Source organism: Pelobates fuscus, chromosome 5, assembly GCF_036172605.1.
Source record: "Pelobates fuscus isolate aPelFus1 chromosome 5, aPelFus1.pri, whole genome shotgun sequence".
Taxonomy (NCBI): domain Eukaryota; kingdom Metazoa; phylum Chordata; class Amphibia; order Anura; family Pelobatidae; genus Pelobates; species Pelobates fuscus.
In genome coordinates, this window is record NC_086321.1 from 323,264,949 (window position 1) to 323,288,499 (window position 23,551).

The 23,551-nt window shown below is 39.0% G+C and overlaps 2 protein-coding genes across 3 annotated transcripts in view; one reads left to right on the top strand and one right to left on the bottom strand.

Moving 5' to 3' along the window:
* PTPRS (protein tyrosine phosphatase receptor type S) overlaps positions 1–23,551 on the top strand; it is a 359,172-nt gene that overhangs the window by 8,591 nt on the left and 327,030 nt on the right. The gene's annotated exons all lie outside the window — the stretch shown is intronic.
* LOC134612237 (tubulin polyglutamylase TTLL5-like) lies at positions 4,031–6,292 on the bottom strand. The gene has a single exon (XM_063456586.1). The coding sequence runs from the start codon at positions 6,290–6,292 to the stop codon at positions 4,031–4,033; it is 2,262 nt and encodes a 753-aa protein (XP_063312656.1).

Here is a 23,551-nt window from a genome sequence, read left to right on the forward strand (position 1 = left end):
GATCTGAATAAGGCTGTCAGGCAGTCCTTCCAAAGCGGATCGCGTCAGAGTTAGGTCCACCGGAGCTTCAAGGGCTGAAAGCCGTTACGGCATTCCTTGCCCCCGCTTTAAAGCCTTGTATGATGCAGACGGCATGATGCGAATGCCTTAAGACGTAATGTACTACTCTTGGAAAGACTTGTCAAACCAGAGGTTAAGCAATTTTCATGTGAAGAGCAACAGTTTGTAAATGCTTTATTAAATATAGGAAATAAGTAAACATAATAGTAAAATCACAGGGAGATGACAGCTCCACTTTAAACGCTCAGGTCAGGGTCAGTACAAGTTGAGGTCTGTCTATCTCTGGGTAACTTAATGGTAGAAATGCTACTACTGGAGCCTTACCTGGCTTTGCTGGTAAAGATGCCCAGGCACATTCAATAGAGGCACAGTTTCTGAACCACATAGCTCTAGAAGATTCTTTTATAGATCCTGTTGTCTCAGTCCCTCCAATTAGCCAATCCTAAGGTTATAAAAAACAAAACAAAAAAAAAAAACACAACAAAGAAATGGGAAACCCATGCCTCATAAAATACGTTTTACAAACACAATGCTAGCTGTCAATGGAGAATTCTGCATACTCAATATGAAATAGAAATATATTGTGAATAAATAGAAGATTAGCTTTCACAATAGCATATGTTCAGCAGAAATGTCTAATGGTTATTAATATTCTATGTTAAAGTAAACAGAGTGCAGGTCAGGAGTCCGGATACAAGTCAAAGGCTCGTGAGCTACACCACTGAAACCACCTAATAGGGAGCTCCAATAAGAGGGTAACCCTCCAAAATATGCAGGAAGTAGGAGAAAGTGATGTATAGAATCCCACAAGGGGAAACTAACATCAGGATTGCTCCACTGGTATAAGAAATGAGGAAGGGAGGCCCTACCTTTAATCAATATAAGGATAAAAAGGGATATGCCTCTTTGAGGCTTTTCATCTGCGTTTAGACCATATTACCTGGTCCCTTGTTCTCTGTGGACCCTGTGCCTTTTCTCTCTCCCTAACCTCGTTTACACTACCTTCCAGTCAGTCGGACACTAGGGGAACTGGAACTTAGATACTATTTAGTACTCCAGATAATGGATCCCCTTGGCACCGTTTAGTAGATCTCCCTTTTTTCAAGTTATACTTTTTGTTTGCATATCCTTTTTATCCTTAGATCAGGGCTGCCCAACAGGTAGCTCCCCAGATGCTGTAGAACTACAACTCTCATGATGCTTTGTCATTCTCAATGCATTCTAAATGCATGTAAAGCATCATGGGAGTTGTAGTTCTACAACCTCTGCGGATCTACCTTTTGGGCAGCCCTGCCTTAGACTGATTAAAGGTAGGGCCCCCATTCCTCATTTCTTATACCAGTGGAGCTCTCCTGGTGTTAGTTTCCCTTGTGGGATTCTATATATCACTTTCTCCTATTTCCTGAATATTCTGTCTTAATTTATGTTTTTTGGGTTACTTTGCTTTTTGTCTTACAAACAACTCTAGTCAGACATATCACTGTAATATTGTACCTGTTTGTAAGTATGTGTCCGCAATGTGGTGAAACACAGTAAGCAGGTTAGCACTTTCCTTGTGCTCCTTGAAGGGAAACAAGAAAGGCATTAGTGCAGGGTAAAAAAATAAAAGAAAGACAACATAACAAGGGAACACGATAAATTAAACAAAAAACATGAAAATATGTTTGGAATTCACATTGAGCATCACATAAAATGTGCTGTCCTTGGAAAGACTTGTCAAACCGGAGGTTAAGCTGAGCAGCACTTTTCATGTGAAGAGCAACAGCATGTATATTCTTTATTACATATAGGAAATAAGTAACTGAACAATAGAAATGCTACTCCTAGAGCCTTACCTGGCTTTGCTGGTAAAGACGCGTTCGATAGAGGCGCAGTATCTGAACCACAAAGCTCTAGAAGATAATTTTCTAGATCCTCTTGTTCTAGTCCCTCCAATCAGCTCTTCCTAAAGTTTAAAAAAATAACGAAAAAAATGATAAACCCATGCCTCATCAAATACATTTTACAGACATGATGCTAGCTATCCATGGAGAATTCTGCATACTCCATATAGAACAGAAATATGTTATGGATAAATGTAAGATTAGCTTTCACAATAGCTGTATGTCTAACAGAAATGTCTAACAGATATTAATATTTTGTCTTAATTTATGTTTTTGGGTTTGTTTGCTTTTTGTCTTACAAACAACTCTAGTCAGACTTATCATTGTAATATTGTACCTGTTTGTAAGTATGTGTCCGCAATGTGCAGGATAAAGTTATTTAAACAAAAAAGACAACATAAAAAGAGAACACATGAAAATAAAAGAGAAAGTAAAGGGACTATCAGGGTGCAGTGGAGGCAGGAAGAGAGGGGATCTGTGCAGGCAGAGAGGGCATCTGTCAGGGTGCGGGGGAATCAGGGGCAGAGATGGGATCTGTGCGGCGGAGGGAGAGGGATGATCAGGGTGCAGGGTAGGGAGCGGATCTGTGCAGGGATGGGAGAGGAACTGTTAGGGTGCAGGGGAGGCAGGTGAGAGGGGATTTGTACCGTGAAGGCAGGAAAACTGACAGGGTGCAGGGGACGCAGGTGAAAGGGGATCTGTACAGGGGATGTAGGGGGGGGGCTGCCAGGGTGCAGGGATCTGTGCAGGGAGGGGGGGCTGTGCAGAGAGAGGGACTGTCAGAGTATAGGGGGGGGGGTGGACTGTGAGGGTGCAGGGAGGGGGCTGTGCAGAGAGGAGCATACCTGGTGTCTTTGCCAGGCTGCTCTTCCTCTTCACTCCGCAGGACAGGAGAGCACAGTAAGTGATATGACCCATCCTCCTGCCTCGCCTCTTCCTCACTCACTGCACCTATCAGAGCAGGATAAGCCACTGGTTGCCCATGAATGAGAATTACCCCCATCATGGCAAATGGGGTATGTCCAGTCTTTTTTAGTAACCACTTTAGGAAATAAGTAAACATAATAGTAAAATGCCATGGAGGTGAGGGTTCCACTTTAAAGGTGCACTATAGGCACACAGACCATTCCAGCTCATTGAAGTGGTCTGGGTGCAATGTCCGTCGGTTTCATAATTGTAATTATTGCAGTTATTGATAAACAGCAATAATTACATTGCAGGGATAAACTCCATCTCTAGTTGCCATCTACCAGACAGCCACCAGAGACTATTCTGGGTCGTTAGACGACTTTTAGTCACCTAACTAACGCTGGATGTCCTCACGCTGTGCATGAGGACATTCAGAGTCCGCTAAAATCCCAGAGGAAAGCATTGATAGCTATAGCGATCGCCGCCAGTGCACTTTAGGTCCCCAACGTCGGGGGAGGAGGAGCAGAGGCGGAGCCTGACACACCACTGAGGGACATCGGCGCTGGAGTCAGGTAAGTGACAAAAGGGTTTTTAACCCTTTTTGTGCTGCTGAGGGGCAGCATGTGGGATAGGGGCACTATAGGTTACTATAGTGCTAGGAATACAACTCTGTATTCCTAGCACTATAGTTTCCCTTTAAGCTCTCGATTCAGGGTCAGCACAGGTTGAGGTCTGTCTGTCTCTGGCTAACTGAGCAGTAGAAATACTACTACCTGTCTTACCTGGCTTTGATAGTAAAGATGCCTCAGGAAGAATCGAACCACAAAGCTCCAGAACATTCTTTTCTAGATCCTCTTTTTCTAGTCCCTCCAATCAGCTCATCCTAAGGTTATTAACCAAAAAAAAAAAATGGTCACATATGGCCACATAAAATACATTTTACAATCAAGATGCTAGCTATCCATGGAGAATTCTACATATGCAATATGGAATAGGAATGTATTATGAATAAACATAAGCTTAGCTTTTACAATAGCTGTAAGAAAAGTCTAACAGATATTAACATTTTGTCTTAATTCACATTTTTGGGGTTGTCTGTAAGACAGAAAGCAGACATATCATTGTAATATTATACCTGTTTTTGGTTTGGTGTCAGATTCGGGTGCATCCTGGAGCCACTATAGCCGATCGAGGTCTGCGCAAAGTTGGTGGTAGGTCGACGAGAAGCCAGTGATGATGTTTAATAGCTCACTGGAACCGTACAGAACAGTAGGCTGTGGATCAACTGGTCTCATGCTTCCGGAGTCTGTGCTAGAGTCCCTGATGCCACATAGTCCCCGTCTCCTGATGTCCTTGGGAACTCTTTCGCTGCTAAATATTTTAGATGGACTTACTGACCTATACCCAGATTTTTGTGTGAAGTCTTTTTTACTATTAAATTGAGTAACTTGCTTGAGCGTCATCACATGATCCACGGGCCTGCTCGACTGCAATGGCGGCAGCTTTGGCTGATACAGTGCCGAGGGTTCACTACTGCTGGATTTTTGATCGGACAGCTTTGTTGATAGAAGATGGCGAGGCTGAATGTTATCCAAATGTTTGCATGTTATTAAATTGGGCAATCTCTGTCTCTCCACCTCCTTGGAAACTCTTTCAGTTTTCATGTGAGAGGTTTTAGATGGACTGACTGTCTTATTTGTCTGCAGTGATGGCTGCTTTTGCCCACGCAGCACAGAGTTTTGCCCAACACCAACACTGCTGGCTTTTGGATCTGATATCTTTGCTGCATGCAGATGGAGAGGCTGAATCTTATTAAGGGGTTTGCATGTCAGTAAAGATGTAACTCCCTGCCTCCTCACATCCTTGGGAGTTGTTCTACTAAGAGATGGACTGCCTTGACTGAGTGCCATCTCATGGATGTTTGTCCGCAGTAGCGGCAGCTTTCGCTCATACAGCGCAGAGTGTTGGCCAAGTCCACTACTGCTGAATCCCGGCTTTGACGGCTTCTTTGTAAAAAGATGAAAAGCCAGCAAGCTATTAAAGGATTTGTATGTCAAGAAATTGCTATATTTCTTCCATGTATCCTTGTTGGGGAAGATTCGAATAAAACCGCCTCTTCTCTCTTCCTCCTCCTTGACCTCACGAATTATCTTCATCCTCTCTTGGAAGAGGGAGGTTTCGGTCTGTCCAGCAGCTGTCGTTTGATATCCTGCTTTCACTTTTGCCCTTATTATGGGCCCTTTGTCCATATTCTGCTGGGTATTTTGACACTGCACACCAATTAATGTCAGCGTGTCTGCAAGCAGATTTGCCTTGATTTTTAATTCAAGGGGTCCATCAGAAACCAGAGAAGGCATCAGATTAACTTCCAACAGCCAGGGCTTTAAGGTTTCGTCAACTAGGACATCGAAGCCATACAATTCAAAACACTTTCTTCTGTCAGCGAGCGTTCCTTGCAACACTGAGGCAATAGAGCCTTCCGCCGATATTATGGTCTTAATAACAAGCTCTTCTATTTTAGACATGAGCGTGGCTGTGTCTTTTCCCAATTCCTTTAGGTGACGCAGCAATGCACCCATGCTCCATAAACTGCCGTGATTTTCCACTTCCGGATTTGTGGATCTCACATAGTTTGCATTTGCTTTGTTTATGCTGGTGTTCGTCAAATGCATATATTGATTTTTCATGTTCTCCTCTGTTGGTTTATATTTATTGGTGGCAAACCTTGTCAGACCCTCTTCATATAGGTAAATAATTAGTGGATCATATGACGTGACCAGTACAAAGAGGCGTAGGTCAAATTTAAAGCCATCAACAAGAAGTGGATTTTTTATGTAACGAGAGACTAGGAGTGTTTCCTTTCTGTTTATTTGAGAGAAGGAATTGATAATCTGAATTCCGCGTCCTTGACAGGCAGAGACAGGCTTTGAGATCCAGGGGCCTTGATCCTTGGAAATAACTTTGCGGAATTCCTTGTTATCATTGGGAAGTACATAACTCTGGGGTAGGAAGTTGTATGTCTGGGCCCCATGTTTCTTCTGCAGGGTTTGAATGTTTTTGCAGAGTAGATCCTTGCGTCCCAACTGCATAGAATTGGGGAAGTGGTTGATTTTCTGAAATTTGGAAAGATTTGCCAAGACAGAAGCATTAATGTATGGTCCTGTCCACATCAAATTGAAATTGCTACTGCTGGCTTCCACTTTCTGAAACCCATGAGCAGATAGCATTGTGCTGACCGGGCTATTCCCGATACGAGCCATCTTGTATGCCAGGTGGTAGCGTTCTCCCACCTCACGCAGGCATACCTTTCCAGTTGCGCCTTCTGCTTGAAATTTCACCACTGGCATTTTTTCTGAACCCCCAGTCCATATTATGCAGGGGTGGTGTTCTTTCTCCTGGCGCTCAGAGGGTTCACCCTTCTTAGGCTGTTGTCCAGCCATGATTATATATATAGCTGGTATTAATATCTGTGTAATAGCAAATAATGAATTTACTACTGCTCTCTTAGCCTCATGTTCAGTTGGCTGCTATGCAGTGCAATGACTAAGTGGAGCAGTAGCAGCACAGTCAGCTTAGAGGAGCATAGTGATGTCAGAGCAGCACTGTGAGGTCAGAGGAGCATTGGGAGGCCAAGCAAAGAGGTTTGCAGAGTTTTCTCAAAAAGATTTTGTTTTTTGAGGAGATAGTGCTTAATTAAACTACAGAGAGATACTGAAAAATCTTGCACCCTGGCGACAGACTCTTGATGCACCCTTGCCCACAGCATTAATGAACCAAGATATTACTGTATAACTCAATCTGATTTACTATCAGTCACCAATCTGTCTCAGTTTCTGAGTCACCAATCGGCCTACTTTCACCGCTATTATTTAATGGAACACTATAGTATTAAGAATACAAACATGTATTCCTAACACTATAGTGCTAGAATAGCAGTTTAGGTGACTCCCCTCAGTATAAAGTAAAAATGTATACAAACATCAGTCTTGATCCAATCCAATGCTTAAATCAATGCATAGGGAGCACCTCCAGTGGCATTCTTAGCGACTGCACCTAGAAATGTTACTAGGCAGCAGTGTAAACACTACCTTTTCTATGAAAAGGCAATGGACACATTGAAAAGGCTACAGGACATGATATAGACACCAGAACCACTACATTAAGGTAGTGGTTCTGGTGGCCATAGTGTCCCTTAAATATTGTGCTAGATCCCTTGCTGGGATATAAACACAACATTCCTGTTATCATCATGGGGAATAACACAAAACCACTACATTGCAGATTATATTTTTCTCTGTGTGTCAGACCTCTGAATTCCTAATTATCATTGTGCACTTTACTGCAAGCAAATAAAATGTTACTTGGATAAAATCAATGAAAAAGTGTCCAAGAGTATCCAAATTTTAGTGCACAAATGTCCAAACCATATTTGTGATGGAATAACAGTTCCAGTATAATTACCAATCCTCCTATTTGGAAAAAGATCATATACAGGAAGCGGGTTCAATGCCAGAAAGACCCAATAAGGTAGAAGTTTAACTACCAACAGTCCTGAGATTAAAGAGCCCAGCAATAGCCCCTTTTACAATAACAAAAACACATAAAAATAAAATCCAACCAATACCCACACAGAACACTGACCTAGCAAACCACAACTCCTTCCTCAGGGTACAAGATGGCACACACCAACTAGGTACAAGCCCCACACTCTAACTTACCCCATAGTATACACTCACTCACCCTACCCCACCCCCTACCTATTCCTAATTACTCCAAGTTCCAACGCCTACCCGACATATAGTTGAGAACGATATACTGGGGTCACGGGCCACAATACCGAGATACAAATCCATGTCACGTACTTGTTGACACTGACTGACACATAGCCAACTTATGTATGAAAAAAATGGCTCTATTACAGGTTACGATGTAATAGACATAATATGAGCAATCATCTACGAGTCAGCACATGTGGGGACGTGGCTCGAATTGAGGTACTACATCACGAACTACTGACGCAAGTCGGTTAACTCACACTAACTACTGGTCCTCTCAGTAATTTTAGACAATGTATATAAGTGAAAACAAATTTGTTTAACCAACCTATGTTAAGATAAAATACTTCATACTGACACGTTGTACCCCAAAATCAAAATGTATCTCGGTGCTCCAATTTCTTATTCTCGGTATTGCAACATGATGTATAATGTAACTAACCGGTGCCACCCCTTTCTCTTCTGTATCCCTCGCCACCTTGTAAAACTAATAAATACTAAATATGAAAAAATAAAATCCAAAATACTCTGCTGATTTACCTTTACAAAGTAAAAATCACATTTTGGTACCCCTGGCAACGTCATCAAAAAATAAGACCACTAGTGCTGATTGTATCAAGCTTACAAATCGATTTAATGTCAACGTTTATAGCAGTTCTGTGAGTTAAATACTCACATTGACTGTATTGGAATTTCTCTTAAATTCCCAAATATTAAAAATATATCATAAGTCAAAGTAGCAACTACTTTTTCCAAATCACATTAGAAGGTTTCTAATACTTTGGAACATGATAATTATGGATACTGCTTAGCCAGTTACCAAACTAATGGTTATTCACTAAAGTGAGAATTCAAAGTGAATATCAAATTTCAAGCCAAAATAGCCAACTTTGAGACTTTTTTCTATTAATGCTATTTTGGCCTTAATTTTAAAATTCACTTTGAATATACTCCAAATTCTCACTTTAGTGAATTACATTGTACGACTCAGCAAGTCCATTCTCCAATGTTCCAAAATGCTTCCATTGTGCTTTATAGTGAACATCAACAGTACACAAGTGGCATATGCAAATTTCTAATCCAAATATTTAACTCCAGACACCAGGGAAAATGTAAGAAAGTTTGGAAATGCTTAAATCAGTTTATGAAAGTGTGAACAAGCTGATTGTGTTTATTGGTTTCTGTTTTTATTGAATAGACATGGATGAAATTACAAGTTAATAGAAGTCACTGGGTGGTTCCTTATTTTACATACAAGTACTCACAGCTGCTGTACAAGCTCTGTTATAGAAATTTATAAAAGAACTCTGCAAGTCTCATAGGAATTGTATAGTGTACAAACCACATAGTTCTCGTACAGTGAGGGTTCAGAGGACGAAATACTATGTATATGCAGCTGATTTGCAATTCTAGCAGCAGTAATGAATGGCAGGAACAGGGAGAGCCTGGCATGATAACATAATTTTACACCTCACTAGAGATTTTGCAGTAAATGTCAGTGGTGTACTCAGTAACTAAAAGGGACACTATAGTTACCAAAAAATGTCAGCGTAATAAAGTAGTTTTGGTGTGTAGATCATGCTCACTGCTCAATTCTCTGCCATTTAGGAGTTTAACCCTTTAAGGACCAAACTTCTGGAATAAAAGGGAATCATGACATGTCACACATGTCATGTGTCCTTAACGGGTTAAACAGTCCTAGCCACACCTCACTGCATGTAACCTGCACAGTATTCCTATACACCAGGCTTCCCCAAACTCCGGCCCTCCAGATGTTGCTGAACTACAACTCCCATGATTCTCATCACATCTATTTCATTCATAGAATCAGGGGAGTTGTAGTTCAGCAACATCTGGAGGGCCGGAGTTTGGAGAAGCCTGCTATACACTTTCTGTAACGTGAGACTAAACGTTTACACTTTCTTTTATTGCAAATTCTATTTCATTTAGAATGTCTTATTCCCTGCACTGTTAATAGTTCGTTAGACCTTGCAGAAGCCTCCTGCATGTGATTAAACTTCATCAATTTACAGAGCATTAGATACATTTTAAAGCCCCTTTTTTCTTGCAGGCTGTGTGATTCACAGCCAGGTGAGCTTTTGGTTAGGGCTGCATGGACAGAAACAAAAGTGAGAATTAGGAATTAGCCTGGCCTTAGTGAAGGTATAGTCCATATTTGAATATACAAGAGGCAAATATTTGCTTCACTTCCTTTACTGGAACCTTTAGACAAGGAGTTAAATTCAGAACAAACGATCAACTAATCAAACAGAACAATTAATAAAACCCCAATACACCCCTCCTACATCCTCTTTCGTTGATCATGCAATACAGGCATGGGATAGACAAATGTAACGTGGGAGAACCGAATAAACAATGGAAGCATGGTCTATAATCAAAATGGGCAAGCGAGGAGCCTCAAACTGAAAGAAAACAGAATAAAAGATGTGAGAGTATGGGAACAGCCATTATGGCAAAGCATGCAAACAATCAACCTTAGAGGCTAAGTGAAAGTACAAGGGCATGCAATAAAGTCTAATAGCAACTATCAGAACAATATTTTAAACAAATCAGTAGCAGGCAAGCCAAAAGTACAAATAAAAAACAGAGCAGAGCATCATGAAAGAGGCAGGAGTCATGCATCAAGTAGATGGAGCAAACTTTAGAGAGGCATAGAGAAAAAAAATAACAAACAAGGAAACAAAAGGGGGGGGAGGAAACCCATACGGACGGGCCAGATAGTCATCCACCTGTTTTTATTAACATTTAGACTATATGATCTTCAAGGTTAGGCTAATCTCCAAATTTAACACAAGACAAGAGACTTCATAGTTGCTCTTCTAATGCTGAGAAACCAGAGCAAAGACCACATGAGGACGTAGACAAAAATAAAAGTACAAAACGTGGACTCCCGCAACCATAGCCAAAACACCTGCCAGAAAGCCGGCCAACGAAAAGGCAGTCAATGCCGCCACACCACGAATCGAGTGGGCCCCAAAGGAACCGTCAACACTTGCTAAAACAAGAAGCCAGCAGATCCAGCAAGCCACTGTAGGAGTCTTAGAAGGTTTGTAAGGGTGAACATACAGTCACACATACATACAGACACACACATAAGACATACATAGACACACACACATGCAGACACACACACACACACACACAAGACATACATACATACAAACACACACACACACATTATATTTAAGTTTCCTACCTTTTAGATTCAGGAGGGTGACTTTCCCTGGGGTCCAGTGGTGGCTCAGGTGGATGGGAGTCAGAGTTCCCACTCTGACTCCCTGGTCTTCCTCCCGCGCGGCTCTCAGTGTTAGCTGGGAGGAGTGACGTGCAGTCACTTCCTCCCAGCTCTGTGATGTCATCACAGGGGGCCCGGTTGCGCTGTTAAAGCGCCCAGCGCTGACCGGGCCCCCTCACAATCCACATCCATCGGGTGGCCCTGACAGCATGGGCCACCCGATGGACCCCTCCATATGCGGCCCCGGCGGTTTGCCGCGCGGGCCGGGGCCGCAAATGGTCACGGCGGTACCCAGTCGCAGGGGTACCGCCGGCTCGCACCCGCCCGCCCGGTCGTCAAAACCTGGAAATCCCTACCGCCCACCTGGAATCCTAAAACGCCCACTAGTGGGCGGTAGGGACCAGGTTGACGACCCATGATCTATACACTAAAACTGCTTTATTTAGCTACAGTAATTTAGGTGACTTTAGTGTTCCTTTAATCTCACAGAGAGGCTAGACTGATGTAGGGAGACTATCAGGAAAAATGTGGAGAATCTAAAAGAGAACTACCAGTTCAACTTGTCCTGCACGTCACAGGCAAGGACCAACTGGGTTCCCAACTCCATCAGAAGTTTATTCTTCTTAAATGATGGCTGTTTCAGTTTTTATTGTGCTTTAGTCTACTTTATTACTGGTTTTGCTGGATGGAAGTTCCAATAAGTGATTACAGAAGTACATATGGTCAGTACATTTAATATTTCCTTATTTTTACATTTTGTCAAGTATTGGCCTCTGTGTTTGGCATGAAATATGAAAATGTTTTATCTCAATTGTTTTTTTAAATAAAGGGTTCATCTTTACTGTGCCTAATGGCCTTCATTATTATTATTATTATTATTATTATTTTATTATTTATATAGCGCCAGCAAATTCCGTAGCGCTGTACAATAATGTAAACAGATGGCTGACATACTCTTTTTAGTCATAACTAAAGACCTACTGATGACAGCAGGTTACGTTTAGGATAACAACGGACAGGTGTGCCATCTGTTGCTAAGTGGCAATTTTCACAAGGAACCAAACTGAGATTGCAATCTTTCAACAGCATTTGCTCTAGGATAGGATTGCCTATTCATAAAACTACTAACTGGTCATATTTGGTGAAACTGACATTTGTTTTCTATAATTTTTAAATATCTTGTCATTTCTCATTACTACTAGTAATTGTCTCCAATCTTTTAAAGATTATCAGTGTTTAGAAAGAGGCTTAAAATCCACTTAATTATTTCTTTGCATAATTTGAAATATATTAGAGGAGAATTAGTAAACAAGGAGGTGAAACAAAATGCTTAAAAAGCATTGTGAAGACGTGAAATCCTAAAGATTTATAATCTAGATGGTAATAAATTTGGATTTAAAATCTTATAAAACATATATATGAAACCATGGGGCTGCACTCACCTGAACATGCATAAATGGGGTGCTGCTGGGGCCAATTTATACAATACGCAAGATCCAGCGCACTCACTCATCCACTAAACAGCAACTTCAAAGCTCACTAACTGTAGGCAAAAATAATGGGGGGTGCGGGGGTGTTGCCGAAATTAGGTGTGGGTTTTTTTGTTTGTTTGTTTTTAAACCTCATAAAATCTGTGAGCTGTGAAGTTGCTGTGCATTGTATGATCATATACTGTAATTAAACCCCCATTATGTGTGCCTAGATTAGGTGTTAAAAAAAAAAAAAAAAAAACAACTAATAACATCTGTGAGCCTTGAAGTTTCTGTTTAGTGGATGAGTGAGTCCACTGGATCTTGTGTATTGTGTTTATATATTTATATATATATATATATACATATATATATATATATATTATATATATATATCCGCAGCAGAAAGAGATAAGGATTAATGCTCCTTTAAAGGTTACTGATAAAACCCGAGCTGTTCCATCATGTAATAATTGCATATATAGGTTTTGCGACATTCGCCAAAATTATACATTGCCTAAGGAAGCAAGAACATTCTATAAGACACGTGTAAGTTGTCAGAATGTAGAATTCAATTCTGGAAGCTATGAGCTATATTTATGCACGCAAACCTATCGAAAAAGTATTCAAGTGAGAGTGAAGGCGATAGAAACCGATTGATTTATCATGCTAATAAAACGTTTTAATATTTATCGATTTTTAACATTTTAAAGGGGAACTGTTACTTCTAAGGATTTTTACTATTATGTTTACAAAATGTATTTGCGTGGTGTGAAAAATACAATCAGATGTAGAAATACACACTATATTTACAACTGGCTTCCCCAATCCAGTGCCCTGTCAATCATTGGTATAGGGTCTGAACTTTGCACCTGACAGTCAGTGTCTTTGTCTATTTCTCTTTTTCCTATGACTTTTTTGACCTTACTTTGCCTTGTCTGAACTGGATTATGATGTAATTTGTTAAGTCTAATATAAATTTTTAAAAAGTAAGCATCTGATGTAAAAGGTAAGCAATACAATGTATATGTGATATATTTACATTATTTTGTATTATTTGATATTAATTCAGGGACTTAACACAGAATCTGACCATGCTGACCTATAGAGAGTGCATGGTTGGAGAAAGTCATTTAGAAATACTTAAGAAAAAAAGCAGAAATTAAAGTGACTTAGAAGACCAAGAAAACATAAACACCAAGAAATAGAAGAGAACTATTTTAAGGATAGTGTAGTTACCAGTCAACAGCTGAAGAGCCAGTTAATAAATCCAGGAATGTCTGCAGTATATCCAAAGTTATCATGAAAAACCCAGGCCAGGAGGATGGTCTAATTGGGCAAGTGTTCTCCACCACCCACTCACATTGTCATTTTAGGTCTATGTTACATGCTGCTGTTTAAGCATGGAGAAAATATCTATTGCCATCAACTGATCGACGGCAAGCTTCTGTGTGGGATGTACTAAGTCATAGAAATGGACAGTGTGTGAAAATACCCACAATGATACTTTTACTTTCAATTTAATCTTATATGGGTTTAAGCACAAATTCAGTATTGTGAACATAAGTGCGTAACTGTGATAAATAATGAATAAAGAAGTCAATGGAAAATAACACTATTATAAAAAAATGTAAAACCTCCAAGTGAGTTAGAGTTGAAGCTCAGGGTGCTAACCCTACATGTGATATAAATGAAGGAGCATAGGACATGCATACTGAAAGAATGCTGCAAATAGTAGCAGGATAGCTATAGGGACAAAAGGCAACATAACCAAGTTATCATTAGCCGAAGTCCAATTTCAGACCAGACAGCTCCCACAGATATGGGTTACTCAACCTATGCCTGTAATGGCCAGACTGAGTCCAGGTAGGTATGCAAGGTGATTTGCGCCTCCCATGGTGCCGCAACGTGCGGTATCATAATAGCCCCAGGTGTTTGCAGGAACCATTTCCCAATGTCTACAGACTTCTCCCTCCTTCACAGGGAGACAGTTGCATGGTTTTGGTCGAGCATATTCCGCTCCGAAGCATGGACTGTGGGTGGGCACACGGAACCTCTTGATTCCCCACCTAAGAAGGGGTCATCGAACCGGAGCTCTGGATGGAGGTTATGTTGAAGGTATGGGTAGTGCAGGTGGCTGTTGCCTATTCTCCCAGCTCTCCCAAAATCGTTGGCATATGATATCAAACCTGTGCTGAGATTCTCATACCCAGCTATCAAGGGTTATCTGCTCTGCGCACTTTTCTTTGCCATCAGCCATTTTTGATAGGCCACGTGCCAGTCGCCTTCAAGAAAGTCACCCTGGAGCGATTGAGAGGTAAGTTCCTGTTTGGTGGGGGCTGTGATAACCCCCATGGCCCCAAAAGGGGGGGAGTGCGGAGCTCTGAGTGACCACAAGAAGTAAGGGCCAGACAGCCACGGACTGAGAGATTGTCCACCTCTCCCACCAGTAATCCACTAGGCTGCAACAATCTGGGTGCCGCAGCACCTGGTTAGCTAAAATATCTATGCCAGAACTCACTCCAAAGTTGCCCCAGCTTTACCAGATTAGGGTACCAACAAGAGGAAATTCAATAGCAGGTTAATTTCGTCCCAGAAATCACTGTGTAATCAGGTTTAAGCAGGAGCTCATGAACTCTGCGACAAAAATATATTGTTTTATTTGTCATGCAATATCAGTAAACAATCTTAAATAGTTTTTACTTGTCCAGAAAGCGAAAACAAACGGGAGACGATGTGGCTGGGTCCAGAAAAAGACATTAAAGGAACACTCCAAACATCATAACCACTACAGCACACTGTAGTGATGATGGTGCTTTTTTTAGTATTTAAACTATTTTAAAAAGGCTTACTTTTACTTTGGGGTACACCCCATGCCGCTTCTGCTTCCACTACAACTGTGGGAGAGCAGCTCTCAGCCTGAACTAATCTCATTGCTGGGAGCAATCAGCTGATGCGCTCATCCCTTGAGCTCCCTCTACACTCCTAACCAGGAGCTTCCGGATGTCTCAAGACTGTAGTGCTTATGGTGCATGGAATGTTCCTTTAAGCCTTAAAAAAAATGTTAATTTCAAACATTACAGAATTCCTTTACTCTTACATTGGACTGTTTCCAAGTACCTAGTATCCCCTCTGTAAAGAAGTATTTCTCTAGCTAATCTCTACGTTTTCCACTCTCGCCTTCAGATATTGTTCTCTCGTTCTTTTTTCATTATTGAAAATTCTTCAATCTTCTACTTTATTTCATTCCTTGGTGTATTTGAAGGTTTCTGTCATGTCTCATCTGTGATCGATAAAGTGTCATAAGCACATCTTTTTTTCCTGCTGCTGATGCCTGTCTTATACAACCAAGTATTCTGCTGTCTTTTCAAGTTGCTTTGGAAAACTGTCTGTTCTCATTTAAATTTCACATCAATTTTTTATTTTTTATTTTTTTCTGAAGATGTTTTTAGCAAAGTGGATTAAATCTGCAATCCATTGTAGACTTCTATGTTTTTTTTGTCATGTGCATATTATTATATTTCCCAAGATGAGTCCATTCCTTTAATGAAATCATTTATAATTTTGCTAATACTTTCGGAAGTGTCGACCAAATTAAACGTTTTGTTGTGTCGTCTTCGGAAAGGAAAGCATTCCACTAAAATTGTCAGGGATTAAAATATTAATGTGCTGTTAAACTTGATTTTGCTTATTTAATTGAAGCAAAGCTTAAAATCCTGCTGCTATCTGATTGGCGTTAGACATACAGTATATTTGTTGCACTTACCATTTCTGATCAGCTTTGACAGCTGATCATATATTGGGAGGGCATAGACAAAGCATACCACTTAGCCAATCAGCAGCAGCTGTTATCAAAGCAGAAGTTAGATGTAAAAAATACTGCTGCTTCCTTTGCAGTCCCCTCATTCAATACCATATAAAAAGTAGCTGTGTGTAGTAATTGGTCCTTAGCTAACTGGGTTACCTGTATGATTCACTCTGATGTAAATAGATGTTCTAAAAAAGGTAAAATTGCATGTTTTTTTTTCTTAAATTGTAATTTAATCCTCAGACTATGTGCAATTATCTTTAGTCTCTTGCTAAGGAAATATTGAAAACCAGGTTTGTGACTTTGTCAAAAGAACTGGTTTAAATACTCACAGCTAAGGCACTCTGTTGGTAGCCTTTCCTTCTTTTGAATGTACAACAAAGATAAAAATGATAACACTTAACAAATATCTTGTATAATGAATTACACTTTTATCTAGACACAGCATATCTGGTTTATGGATTAGTGTACTGTGTGACACAGCTTCAAAACGTTGCAAATCCAAACACACTATATCTACGTCTTCACTATCATCCATAATTTTTGTAACAATGTCAGAACTCAATAAGGTATGTCTGAAATGATTTGCCTGCTGTGAATTCATGATGATTTTATCTTTTTATAACTCTTATGGTATGCTATGCTTTATCTCTCAAAACAGCTTACATTAATTTTCTCACTGCTGTAGTCAAAATGGACTATATTTCCCAGACTCCTCTCCTTTTAAACAGCAATTACACAGTAGCAATATCCCAGCTTCTCTGGATCTGTCTCTAACATGAATCAATAACTAACAAATTAAGTTAAAGACGTGTTCCTCTCGTACAGCTCGTTACATATTATTTAAAAATGTATAATTTCTTAAAATCCTTGCCCAATTGTTCTATCCTCTGCTCTTACGCAATGCTTATATTTTCTTTTATATCACTGCTTAATGGCATTGCAAATTTTACTTTTTGACATATTGGTGCAAGAACAAAATTAAGAATAATAATAAAAAAAAAAAATTAGGTTTGAATGACATGTACATAAGGGTATATCTTACCACGATTCACAATTTAATGTAATCCATACATCATCCTTTGTAATAAGAAGTTATTTCCATGTGAGTTTGCTAGGGACTAGTTAATATGCATTGAGTAGATATGTGTGACAATCTTCATTGAACTAGATAGTAGCCAGAGAATAAGGATTTCTAGATGTAGATTATAGAATGTAGGGGATGAACGTTGTCCTGTGCCTAGATAAATATATATTGACAGTCAGGGTTCTTATTTTAGAATCCCAGAAGCCAGAGCTTTTAAATGTCCTCCTAACTCTCCCACAGAAAGCAATGCGATCTCTAAAGCTATTGGTTGCACAAAAGAAGTGTATAAAAAACGAGGAACAATTCGGTTCCTGAATTCGGTATCACTGAAGTCATAGCTAAGTGAATGCACACCAGTGTAACATACCAATATGTAGAAATCTAGTATCAAGCGATAGCAGAACAATTTGTTCACAAGTAAAATATAAACAAAGAAAACACATCATATGGTAATATGATATGAATGGATAAAACAAAGAGCAAGAGCACACCTACTGAAAAATAAGTGCTTCAATACAAAAGCGCAAAATGAATATTATGGCTGCCTCTGTTCGCATTGACAGCCTCTTCAGAAACCAGTTGATGTGTCTGTATAAATGTCAAGAGGAGATATCATGGGAGATTATACAAGTATGAATATAGATGGTTACAAGTGGAAATCACAACTCCAGTAATAAAAATTAATCTTATTCCTCCCAATCTAAGAAGTAATAACATAATCAGAAACAAAAAAAACATGATATATTCAGTGCCTTGCCAAGTAATGCTGATATATCATCTATATAGCATGACAAATAAACCAGTGCACCATATTTGTCCCTCAGCCATGACCCACCCATATATCCCAATCCGACACAAACAGATTGGTATAGCTAGGGACAAACATGGTGCCCATAGACGTGCCACATATTTGTAGGTAACATGTATTCTCAAACAAAATGATTATGAGTTAAAATAAAGCTAATTAATGCACAACATTATATATATATATATATAAAAAGAAAAAAAGCCTTGCACTCCAACTCACATCAATACGGACCCGGTGCTTGATTGCACTGAATAGATACAAGCGAAGAAAAATCACCACTCCCAGGATTTATCCAAAGTGAAATGTTATTTCTTTATTCCAACAGTCAATGTTTCAGTTCCTCTAGGGAACTTTCATCAGGACAGAATACAAAATGCAAATAAAATCAATCGAGTTAAATAAGGGAAGTAATCAACTTTACTCACAGTTCAGGTTTGCAAGGAATCAATCAACCTATCCTCCGAGCTTCTGGGCGGGTGCAGGGCGGTTCAATAGAGCTAAGCACGCGTTCAGTTTACTTTCTGATTGCCCGCGTCCTCCATCACTATGGAGACGTCGGGCGCATGCGCGATTGCTTAATAGAGTCTTCCTCTGCTTTCTGATCGCCCGCGTCCTCCGTCACCATGGAGACGTCGGGCGCGTGCGTACTTGCAGATGGGAACGTCCTCTGCACCCTACCACTCGCATGGAGGCAGGACAACGCCCAAAATCATAAATTCTACATTAATAGGCTCCCTCTTTCCGGGGCAACATAAATAAATCCTCCTCAATAGGTAAATAAAAATCTCTGTAAGACAGGACCACCAATAGCCTTAAAGTGACCATCTGAAACACAGTGACCATATTTAAAGTGAAATATTAATACATTGGATAATTATCAAAAATACTGCAAACTCCATCTAGATGTACATATAGTCAAAAAATCTAGATCCACATATAGTGAGAAAATCTGTATATACTATTTATAACTACTGAAAAAAGATCACTGGAGAAGTGATCAGTTTAGTATGTGACACTGCTATATTACTGTGTCTACAAAGATAAGTGTGCAAATATAAAAATAAAAATTGTCAAAAAATGAAAAAGTGGAACAAAAATTGCTATTAATGTCATAATTTAAAATGATACTGCATCATATTTTGAGATGATATACAGTATTCAAAAATGTGTGTTCTAATGTGGACATACTACAAGCTCCTATACAGGAGCATACAATGTTGTGCATTGTGTCAACCCTGTTCAGTGAGTAAAAAAAACCGAAGGATTATTTTGAGTATGGATCAAGTGCTCTCTCCATATGCTCTTCAAACTATTCATAGTGAGCACAATACAACATGATTTCTATTTCCTTCCCCATCATAACTGGAGCTCTCAAGATTACTATAATGAAGTACATTTGATCTCTCAAAAAAATAAAAAATTGGAATCAATCCAAAAATAATGAAATTTAAAATAAAGGAAAGCCCAATTCTTCTACCATATTCTTCTTATATGCTATCCCTAACCAGCCTATATTAAAGCTTCCTATAGCGCATATAGTATCAGAGAAAAGACATATATGAAAGTTTCTCATTTAAGCCATTGGGAGCCAAAGTCCCCAACTTCTGGATCCACCAAGTCTCTTTTTGTAGTAATTGTTGCTGTCTGTTACCACCTCTTCGGGAAATTGGGAGATGATCAATCGCTATACATTTAAGTGATGATAGCGGATGGTTTTTCTCTAGGAAATGTCGTGCCACTGGTTTATCTGATTTTGTATCCCTATAGGCCAGCCTAATACTGGACCTATGTCCTCTTATTCTTTCACATAAGGCCGTTTCTGTCTTGCCTACGTAGTTCAATCCGCAGGGACACGATAATTTGTAAATCACATATTCTGTGCGGCAACTGATTCTATGTTGTATTTTGAAAGATTGACCCGTATGGGGATGATTGAAGCTCTTACAGGGTATCAGGTGTCCACAAGTCACGCAGCCTAGACATCTTACACACCCATAGTTTGCCACATTTTTAGTTGTAGAAGTGTAACTCTTGATTGGATCAGTGTGGACCAATAGATCTTTTAAGTTCTTGTTGTTTCTATATGAGAACAACGGTTTGTTATGTAAAACCTTAGGGAGACTCTTGTCTTTCTCCATAATGTGCCAGTTTTTGGTTATCAACTGGCAAATTTTAGTTGTTGCTGAATTGTGAGTCATTGGGAATGGAATCCTGTAGCTCTTCTCATGAGATTTCTTTTCTGTTTCTCCCCTTCGATCTCTTGCTTTAGTCAGTGCCTTATTCAACACTTTATTAGTGTACCCTCTCTGTAGAAACCTGTCATACATTTCCTGTAGCTGTTTCTCACATTGGGATTCCTTGGAGTTGTTTCTCATTACTCTTAAAAATTGCGAGAAAGGTAAGGAGTTTTTCACATGATTAGGATGTGCACTCTCGTAATGGAGTAACGTGTTGCGATCTGTTGGTTTTGTGTAGAGTTGGTATTCTATATTTCCTTGGTCATATAGTATTTCCAAATCCAAGAATTGAATACTGTGACTGCTGATATTTGAAGTTACTTTTATCGGAGTGGGCAACTTATTGAGATCTCCAACAAATTCCGTTGCTTGTTGAGTGCTCCCTTTCCACAAAATTAAGATATCGTCAATATAACGAAAGTATTTAATTATCTTGTCTTGATGTCTGCTGAGAATATACTCCTTTTCAAACTGGTACATATAGGCATTCGCATACATGGGGGCCATAGCAGCCCCCATGGATGTGCCGGCCCTCTGTAGGTACCACTTCGTTTCAAATCTAAAATAGTTATTCTTCAATGCCAGAGATAGTAGCTCAAGGGTATATTCAATTGGTGGTCCAGAATAGAGTGTTGTCGCGGTTAGTAACTCCCTCATAGCCTCTATTCCCCCTTCATGGGGTATGACCGTATAGAGGCTGGATACGTCTAAAGTCATTAGTGTGACTGTTCCTTCTAAGTTTTTAACTTTTTTCAGTTCTCCTATTAGAGTCGCCGTATCCTTAATACACGTGGGAATTCCATTGCAATAGATAGTCTATTATTATACTTACTCATGTGCTTGTATGCTTGTGTACAAGTTCTAATGGTAAAAGATGCTACTTTGGGTATTTGATTGCTCATGTTAAAAAGTCCCAAAACCTAGTAGTAGGCATGAACCTATAGATCACATTCATTGAGTTATATTCCTAGATGATCAACCTCTTGATTAAGATACCATACCTCATTTAATGTAATAATTAATAATGTACTTGTAGCACCTGAGATTTCAATAGCAGGAGAACCTTATATACAATGCCATCTAGATCACCCTGCAGTTATAAATGGTGCAGGCTCACCATCTCCTATGGTATATAATTATGTCCTGAAGAGCTTCTACTAGCACTACGTATGAAAAGTTTTATTATTTATCAAATTCATTTTTAATAATATAGCTTGACCAAGTTAAGGGATCTTTCTCCTTGTTTTCCTCCACCTTCATGTAGAAGACAATACCTCAGCCCTGGAATTTCAGAGCCGTGGGCATCTAATTCAGGATGGGAAACCTGCTGATGGTGCATAAAATATATCTAACACTCAGACTACAGAGTAACATCTTAGGGATACTTTTAAAGCACACTAGCTTAAACATAATCCTCTCACCAATCTCATTTGATGATTCATCTCTTCTAATTATCTCTACACTTTTCTGCTGAATTTATATTTAATGAAGTAGCCATCTGATGTTATAAGAGCTCCTGACACACAATATTATCTGTTTTATCAGCACCCACAGCAAAGTAATTAACCATCTACAGTCCCAATAGTTCCAGGTGATCAAGAACTCCATATTTGAGGTGAATCAGTCACAGGAGAGATACCAGTGTGACTCGGGGGACCTGTCATGTCCCAAACCACTAATGCTCTTTTGAAATATCATCTATACATTGTGATAGCAGATTTGCTTGGAAATGTACTGGTTGGGAGAAAACCCTTTTTAAAAATTGGTATTTCTCCCACCTGTAGATTGACTGAAAATTGAGAGCAGAAAAGACCCCCTACATGAGGTCCTTCTACTTTCCCAAGCATAGCAACCACTGAGCATGTGCTGTGGTATCTATGGAAACTACCTAGCTGACAACGAAGCTAGCATGTCGGCACCACACATAACGTTTTGACACAAACAGGAGTTAGTGTCCCCAAGCAGAGGAAATCACAGATGTCTGGAGGAGCAGAGGACAGAATGGAGTTGGATGTTACACGAAGAGTAACACTTCATGAAGCTTAGAACGTGATGGCGATGGAACAGAGGTGAATATATTTTTAGATTTTACATTAAATACATTGTGCTTTTCTGCGATACCTAATTTATTTAATGTATTTGTAGCCGATTTAAGTTAAGTCACATTTTAGTGCAATACCTGCTACATAAGAATGTCATAATTAAAATGTAACTCCCAATAATAAAGACAAATTAAAAACATGTTGAGCCTCCTGTACACATTGTTGTAGTATAACACAGAAACATTTAGCACAAAGTATATACCAAAAATTAGGATATGTGCCTAATATAAAATATATTTAGCTGAGTCAAAACCAGAGCACTGGAGACAAATATAATAATATTTAAGTGTATTATATTATCTCAGTAGAGTGAGATGATTTTTGCATATTAATGAGCCAATTTGATGAGTTAGGATTTTACATGGAAAGTGCTATAAAGTCTCCCTGGATTCTTTTCCAATGTTGGTTTGTTAGTCATAAACATGTCTAAAGGGAAAAAAAACATCACATAAATCAATATGGAATTAATTCAAAGGAGGTTATCATTGATTGTTGTTCAGTCTCTTTATTATAGCAGTGTTTTGTATTTCATGTTCGATTTTTGGTAGTGTGTTTAATGTGAATGAAAAGCTGGGTTAGTCAACCAATAAACCGATGTACAGAATACAATCTAAAATGGTCAAGCTGCAAAATATGTACATTCCTAGTTTTTCTTGTGTTTGTTTTATTAAATGACGATATGGTACCAAATACTGGAAGCTGGTCAACCTATTTTATAGAACCATGGGCTTGATTTAAAAGCATTTCAAGTGATTTAATATTTTCAGCTAAGTGTTTAAAATGATTTAATATTTTGAAAAAGATTTTACAATTATATTTTTTTTATATGTTGATATATTTTTGATATATTTTTTATCTCTTTTATTTTTCTTCATCAAGTTCAATTACAATATAAATATATTCAAATTCCAATTGTATTTCTTTGTATATTATTACAAATATAAATTGTATTTAAACAGTCAATACTTTATATATTTTATTTAGAATAGTAAGAATTTTTTATATTTTAAAAAAAAAAAAGCTTAGCCAAAAAATATTAAATATTAATATTATCCTGAAAACCCTCTGTTCCTGTGCGTCCAACTTGTCTTTTTGCAAATACTGTTGCAAAATTTGTTGGCGCTTTATAAATAATAATAATAATAATACTAAATCGT